At 52.1% G+C, this 7,500-nt stretch overlaps 1 protein-coding gene across 1 annotated transcript in view; it reads left to right on the plus strand.

Moving 5' to 3' along the window:
- The window catches only part of LOC145393475 (fatty-acid amide hydrolase 2-like), a 46,530-nt gene that overhangs the window by 34,508 nt on the left and 4,522 nt on the right, over positions 1 to 7,500 (plus strand). Inside the window, exons 9-10 of the mRNA XM_080267585.1 lie at positions 37 to 148; positions 1,096 to 1,292. Coding sequence (XP_080123711.1) covers positions 37 to 148; positions 1,096 to 1,292 — 309 coding nt within the window. The remainder of the gene's footprint in view (positions 1 to 36; positions 149 to 1,095; positions 1,293 to 7,500) is intronic.

The raw sequence follows: 7,500 nt of genomic DNA on the forward strand, positions 1-7,500 counted from the left end.
CCTCTCTCTCTCTCTCTCTCTCTCTCTCTCTCCCAGGCGGCCTTGCTCTCGTGCTGCGCTACGCCTCTCTCCGTCGGTACTGACATTGGAGGGTCCATCCGGCTACCCTCCTACTGCTGCGGTGTATTCGGCCATAAACCATCATCACGTAAGGCTCATCCTGCTGGTGTGGGAGGCCTGGTTATATACACGTCCCTCAACTCCCTATTGCACCTAAGGCTCATCCTGCTGGTGTGGGAGGCCTTTAGGTGGTGGCACTGATATAACTGGGCAATGGAGCTCACGTGAAGGCCTCCCTCTCCACCACCATAACAAAAATACTAAATAAATCGCTTAGGAAGAGGTGTTAGGGGGCATTCATGCATCTTTTAATTTCCAGGTTAGGTATCATTCATTTGGGCAGTAGAGAATGAAAGACTGAGTAGAAGAGTGTGAGTGAGGTGGAGGGGAAGACTGAGGATTAGATGGAGAGGCAGACCGAGGATGAGATGGAGGGATGGGGTGGCATGGCATATGAGACAGGGTGAGGTGAGTTGGAGGGAGGGCTGCCTGAAGGAACGTACATATATCCCTCAAAATCAATCAATCATTTAGTCAATCAATCAATCAACTCATTATTATTATTTTAATTATTATTATTATTATTATTATTATTATTATTACTACTACTACTACTATTTTTATCATCATTATTTATTATTATTATTATTACTACTACTATACTACTACTACTACTACTATTATCATTATTTATTATTATTATTATTACTACTACTATACTACTACTACTACTACTATTATCATTATTTATTATTATTATTATTATTATTATTATTATTATTATTGTTATTGTTACTATCACTACTACTACTACTACTAATACTACTGTTATTATTATTATTACTATTATTATTATTATTATTATTATTATTATGATTATTAGTATTATTATTACTATCACTACTACTACTACTACTACTACTACTACTACTATTATTATTATTATTATTATCACTACTACTACTACTATTATTATCATTATTATTATTATTATTATTATTACGCTCTTTCCTCTCACCACACTTTCCTTTTCAGGGCTAATATCGACAAAGAACATAGGAGTTTACCCGGAGAAGCTTCTTAACACCCGCACCTCAGTGGTTGGACCTATGACCCGCTCCGCCCGTGACCTCGCCTGGGCACTGGAGGTCATGGCACCGGAAGCAGCGAAAGACATGAGGTCAAGGGTCGCCAGTACTGACCTGAGAAACATCAAGATCTGGTCTGTTGGGGTTTGCAGCGTTATTATCTATCTATCTATCTATTTGTCTGGCTCTGTTTATCTATCTGTCTATCTATCTATTGCCAGACGCCTTAATCCCATAAGGGGTGGCCACAAACAAATCGCCTCCATGTCACCCTGTCCCCCGCCATTTCACTGCCCTGCTCCCAGCTCACACACCCCCTCTCTCATATACCTCTCCACTCCATCCCTCCATCTCATCCTTGGCCTCCCCCTCCCTCTCCCCCCTCCACCTCACTCACATACACTCTCCTTGTTAGTCTCTCACTCGCCATCCCCAACTCACCCCTAAGTTAAAATATTTTGGATCGTTAAAATGAAAATGGTATCTATCTATGTGTGTGTGTGTGTGTGTGTGTGTGTGTGTGTGTGTGTGTGTGTGTGTGTGTGTGTGTGTGTGTGTGCAATTTTAGACCAAGTTAATATGGAAATCGTCTCTCTCTCTCTCTCTCTCTTTTATATATATATATATATATATATACTTTTTTTTCAATTTTAGGCCGTCAAAATGAAAATCCTCTCTCTCTCTCTCTAATATATATTTTTTTTTTCAATTTTAGGCCAGGTCAAAATGAAAATCGTATATATATTTCTGTACAGGTGGAATGTCAGCCTGGACACCCCCTTGATCTCTGCCACGCACCCTTCCCTCGTTGGTATGGTACAGGAAGCAGTGAGCTATATGCACCAGACCTTTGGCGCCACGATCGAGAAGGTAGTTATTATTATTATTATTATTATTATTATTATTATTATTATCGTTGTTATTACTGTTGTTATTATTATTCCTTTTATTATTATTATTATTATTATCATTATTATTATTATTATTATTATTATTATTATTATTATCGTTGTTATTACTGTTGTTATTATTATTCGTCTTTTCTTCTTCTTCTTCCTTATTATTATTATTATTATTATTATTATTATTATTGTTATTTTTATTATTATTATTATTATTATTATCGCCATTCTTCCTCTCTTTCTTATTATTCTTATTATCATCATTATTATCATTGTTATCATTATTATTGCTATTACCTTCATCATTATCATTATTACTATCAATACGATTATCGTCATCATCATCATGTGTGTGTGTGTGTGTGTGTGTGTGTGTGTGTGTCAGTGTATATAGGTGTGTGTGTGTGTGTGTGCAAATGTGTGTATGTATGTCAATGTGTACGTAAACATCTATGTACGTGCGCCCGTGTACGTTTATCAGCCACGTGTCCGGTTCACCATTTCAGCTGACATGGCCGCGTGACATGACTCATACCTACTTCGTGTGGAATAATAAACTGATGGATGAGTTTAGAGGCCACCCACCACACACCGCAGACCTGACTGGCAGAGAGGTGAGGGGCCTGGCTTGGGTAGGGTAGGGTAGGGTAGGGTGGGGTAGGGTTGGGTAGGGTTGGGTTGGGTAAGGTAGGGTAGGGTAGGGTAGGGTAGGGTAGGGTTGGGTAGGGTAGGGTTGGGTTGGGTTCGGTTGGGTAGGGGGTGGGGTGGGCTGGGTTGGGTAGGGTAGGGTAGGGTAGGGTAGGGTAGGGTAGGGTAGGGTTGGGTTGGGTAGGGGGTGGGTTGGGTAGGGTAGGGTAGGTTAGGGTAGGGTTGGGTTGGGTAGAGGGTGGGGTGGGTTGGGTTGGGTAGGGTTGGGTTGGGTAGGGTAGGGTAGGGTTGGGTAGGGTTGGGTAGGGTAGGGTAGGTTAGGGTAGGGTAGGGTTGGGTAGGGTAGGGTAGGGTAGGGTAGGGTTGGGTAGAGTAGGGTTGGGTAGGGTAGGGTTGGCTTGGGTAGAGTAGGGTAGGGTAGGGTAGGGTTGGGTTGGGTAGGGTAGGGTAGGGTTGGGTTGGGTAGGGTAGGGTAGGGTCGGGTAGGGTAGGGTAGGGTTGGGTAGGGTAGGGTAGGGTAGGGTTGGGTAGGGTTGGGTTGGGTTGGGTAGGGTTGGGATGGGTAGGGTTGGGTAGGGTAGGGTTGGGTTGGGTTGGGTTGGGTTGGGTAGGGTTGGGTTGGGTTGGGTAGGGTAGGGTAGGGTTGGGTAGGGTAGGGTAGGGTAGGGTAGGGTTGGGTAGGGTAGGGTAGGGTAGGGTTGGGTTGGGTAGGGTAGGGTAGGGTAGGGTTGGGTTGGGTAGGGTAGGGTAAGGTAGGGTAGGGTAGGGTAGGGTAGAGTTGGGTAGGGTAGGGTAGGGTTGGGTTGGGTTGGGTTGGGTAGGGTAGGGTTGGGTTGGGTTGGGTTGGGTAGGGTAGGGTTGGGTAGGGTAGGGTTGGGTTGGGTTGGGTTGGGTAGGGTAGGGTAAGGTAGGGTAGGGTAGGGTAAGGTAGGGTAGGGTAGAGTTGGGTAGGGTAGGGTAGGGTAGGGTAAGGTTGGGTAGGGTAGGGTAGGGTAGGGTAGGGTAGGGTTGGGTAGGGTTGGGTTGGGTTGGGTAGGGTAGGGTAGGGTTGGGTTGGGTTGGGTTGGGTAGGGTAGGGTAGGGTAGGGTAGGGTAGGGTTGGGTAGGGTAGGGTAGGGTTGGGTTGGGTTGGGTTGAGTAGGGTTGGGTAGGGTTGGGGTGGGTTGGGTAGGGTTAGGGTGGGTTGGGTAGGGTTGGGGTGGGTTGGGTTGGGGTAGGGATGGTGGGGTGAGGGGAGGGAAGGGATGGGTTGGGTATGGTTGGGATGGGTAGGGTAGGGTAGGGTTGGGTTGGGTAGGGTTGGGGTGGGTTGGGTTGGGTTGGGTTGGGCTGGGTAGGGTAGGGTAGGGTAGGGTAGGGTTGGGTTGGGTTGGGTTGGGTTGGGTTGGGTTAGGTAGGGTAGGGTAGGGTTGGGTTGGATAGGGTTGGGTAGGGTTGGGTTGGGTTGGGTTGGGTTAGGTAGGGTAGGGTAGGGTAGGGTTGGGTTGGGTTGGGTAGGGTTGGGTTGGGTTGGGTTGGGTAGGGTTGGGTTGGGTTGGGTAGGGTTGGGTTGGGTTGGGTAGGGTAGGGATGGGTTGGGTAGGGTAGGGATGGGTTGGGTAGGGTAGGGTTGGGTTGGGTTGGGTAGGGTAGGGTAGGGATGGGTTGGGTAGGGTTGGGTTGGGTAGGGTTGGGTTGGGTAGGGCTGGGTTGGGTAGGGTTGGGTTGGGTAGGGTTGGGTTGGGTAGGGTTGGGTTGGGTAGGGGGTGGGTTGGGTAGGGTAGGGTAGGGTAGGGTTGGGTTGGGTAGAGGGTGGGGTGGGTTGGGTTGGGTAGGGTAGGGTAGGGTAGGGTTGGGTAGGGTTGGGTAGGGTAGGGTAGGTTAGGGTAGGGTAGGGTTGGGTAGGGTAGGGTAGGGTAGGGTAGGGTTGGGTAGAGTAGGGTTGGGTAGGGTAGGGTTGGCTTGGGTAGAGAAGGGAAGGGAAGGGTAGGGGTTGGGTTGGGTGGGGTAGGGTAGGGGTTGGGTTGGGTAGGGTAGGGTAGGGTTGGGTAGGGTAGTGTAGGGTTGGGTAGGGTAGGGTAGGGTAGGGTAGGGTTGGGTAGGGTTGGGTTGGGTTGGGTAGGGTTGGGATGGGTAGGGTTGGGTAGGGTAGGGTTGGGTAGGGTTGGGTTGGGTTGGGTAGGGTTGGGTTGGGTAGGGTTGGGTAGGGTAGGGTAGGGTTGGGTAGGGTAGGGTAGGGTAGGGTTGGGTTGGGTAGGGTAGGGTAGGGTAGGGTTGGGTTGGGTTGGGTTGGGTAGGGTAGGGTTGGGTTGGGTAGGGTAGGGTAGGATAGGGTAGGGTAGGGTAGGGTAGAGTTGGATAGGGTTGGATAGGGTTGGGTTGGGTTGGGTTGGGTAGGGTAGGGTTGGGTTGGGTTGGGTTGGGTTGGGTAGGGTTGGGTAGGGTAGGGTTGGGTTGGGTTGGGTTGGGTAGGGTAGGGTAAGGTAGGGTAGGGTAGGGTAAGGTAGGGTAGGGTACGGTTGGGTAGGGTAGGGTAGGGTAGGGTAAGGTTGGGTAGGGTAGGGTAGGGTAGGGTAGGGTAGGGTTGGGTAGGGTTGGGTTGGGTAGGGTAGGGTAGGGTTGGGTTGGGTTGGGTAGGGTAGGGTAGGGTAGGGTAGGGTAGGGTAGGGTTGGGTAGGGTAGGGTAGGGTTGGGTTGGGTTGGGTTGAGTAGGGTAGGGTAGGGTTGGGGAGGGTAGGGTAGGGTTAGGGTGGGTTGGGTAGGGTTGGGGTGGGTTGGGTTGGGGTAGGGGAGGGGAGGGGAGGGGAGGGTTGGGTTGGGTATGGTTGGGCTGGGTAGGGTAGGGTAGGGTTGGGTAGGGTAGGGTTGGGTAGGGTTGGGGTGGGTTGGGTTGGGTTGGGTTGGGCTGGGTAGGGTAGGGCAGGGTAGGGTAGGGTTGGGTAGGGTTGGGTTGGGTTGGGTTGGGTTAGGTAGGGTAGGGTAGGGTTGGGTTGGATAGGGTTGGGTAGGGTTGGGTTGGGTTGGGTTGGGTTAGGTACGGTAGGGTAGGGTAGGGTTGGGTTGGGTTGGGTAGGGTTGGGTTGGGTTGGGTTGGGTTGGGTTGGGTTGGGTAGGGTTGGGTTGGGTTGGGTAGGGTAGGGATGGGTTGGGTAGGGTAGGGTTGGGTTGGGTTGGGTAGGGTAGGGTAGGGATGGGTTGGGTAGGGTTGGGTTGGGTAGGGTTGGGTTGGGTAGGGCTGGGTTGGGTAGGGTTGGGTTGGGTAGGGTTGGGTTGGGTAGGGTTGGGTTGGGTTGGGTTGGGTTGGGTAGGGTAGGGTTGGGTAGGGTTGGGTAGGGTAGGGTAGGGTAGGGTAGGGTAGGGTAGGGTAGGGTAGGGTAGGGTAGGGTAGGGTAGGGTAGGGTAGGGTAGGGTAGGGTAGAGTAGGGTTGGGTAGGGTAGGGTTGGCTTGGGTAGAGTAGGGTAGGGTAGGGTAGGGTTGGGTTGGGTAGGGTAGGGTAGGGTAAGGTAGGGTTGGGTTCGGTAGGGTAGGGTAGGGTTGGGTTGGGTTGGGTAGGGTAGGGTTGGGTAGGGTTGGGTTGGGTTGGGTAGGGTTGGGTTGGGTAGGGTTGGGTAGGGTAGGGTTGGGTTGGGTTGGGTAGGGTTGGGTTGGGTAGGGTTGGGTTGGGTAGGGTTGGGTAGGGTAGGGTAGGGTTGGGTAGGGTAGGGTAGGGTAGGGTTGGGTTGGGTAGGGTAGGGTAGGGTAGGGTAGGGTAGGGTAGGGTAGGGTAGGGTAGGGTAGGGTTGGGTAGGGTAGGGTAAGGTAGGGTAGGGTAGGGTAAGGTAGGGTAGGGTAGGGTAGGGTAGGGTAGGGTAGGGTAGGGTTGGGTTGGGTTGGGTAGGGTAGGGTTGGGTTGGGTTGGGTTGGGTAGGGTTGGGTAGGGTTGGGTTGGGTTGGGTTGGGTAGGGTAGGGTAAGGTAGGGTAGGGTAGGGTAAGGTAGGGTAGGGTAGAGTTGGGTAGGGTAGGGTAGGGTAGGGTAGGGTAAGGTTGGGTAGGGTAGGGTAGGGTAGGGTAGGGTTGGGTAGGGTTGGGTTGGGTAGGGTAGGGTTGGGTTGGGTTGGGTAGGGTAGGGTAGGGTAGGGTAGGGTTGGGTAGGGTAGGGTTGGGTTGGGTTGGGTTGGGTTGAGTAGGGTAGGGTAGGGTTGGGGTGGGTTGGGTAGGGTTAGGGTGGGTTGGGTAGGGTTGGGGTGGGTTGGGTTGGGGTAGGGGAGGGGAGGGGAGGGGAGGGGAGGGTTGGGTTGGGTATGGTTGGGCTGGGTAGGGTAGGGTAGGGTTGGGTAGGGTAGGGTTGGGTAGGGTTGGGGTGGGTTGGGTTGGGTTGGGTTGGGCTGGGTAGGGTAGGGTAGGGTAGGGTAGGGTAGGGTAGGGTTGGGTAGGGTTGGGTTGGGTTGGGTTGGATAGGGTTGGGTAGGGTAGGGTTGGGTAGGGTAGGGTAGGGTAGGGTAGGGTAGGGTAGGGTAGGGTAGGGTTGGGTAGGGTAGGGATGGGTAGGGTAGGGTAGGGTAGGGTAGGGTTGGGTAGAGTAGGGTTGGGTAGGGTAGGGTTGGCTTGGGTAGAGTAGGGTAGGGTAGGGTAGGGTTGGGTTGGGTAGGGTAGGGTAGGGTTGGGTTGGGTTGGGTTCGGTAGGGTAGGGTAGGGTTGGGTAGGGTAGGGTAGGGTAGGGTAGGGTAGGTTTGGGTTGGGTTGGGTAGGGTTGGGTTGGGTAGGGTTGGGTAGGGTAGGGTTGGGTTGGGTTGGGTAGGGTTGGGTTGGGTAGGGTTGGGTTGGGTAGGGTTGGGTAGGGTA

Source organism: Coenobita brevimanus, chromosome 3 (genome assembly GCF_032717465.1).
Source record: "Coenobita brevimanus isolate Jiangsu-jjx chromosome 3, ASM3271746v2, whole genome shotgun sequence".
In the NCBI taxonomy this organism is placed as follows: Eukaryota; Metazoa; Arthropoda; class Malacostraca; order Decapoda; family Coenobitidae; genus Coenobita; species Coenobita brevimanus.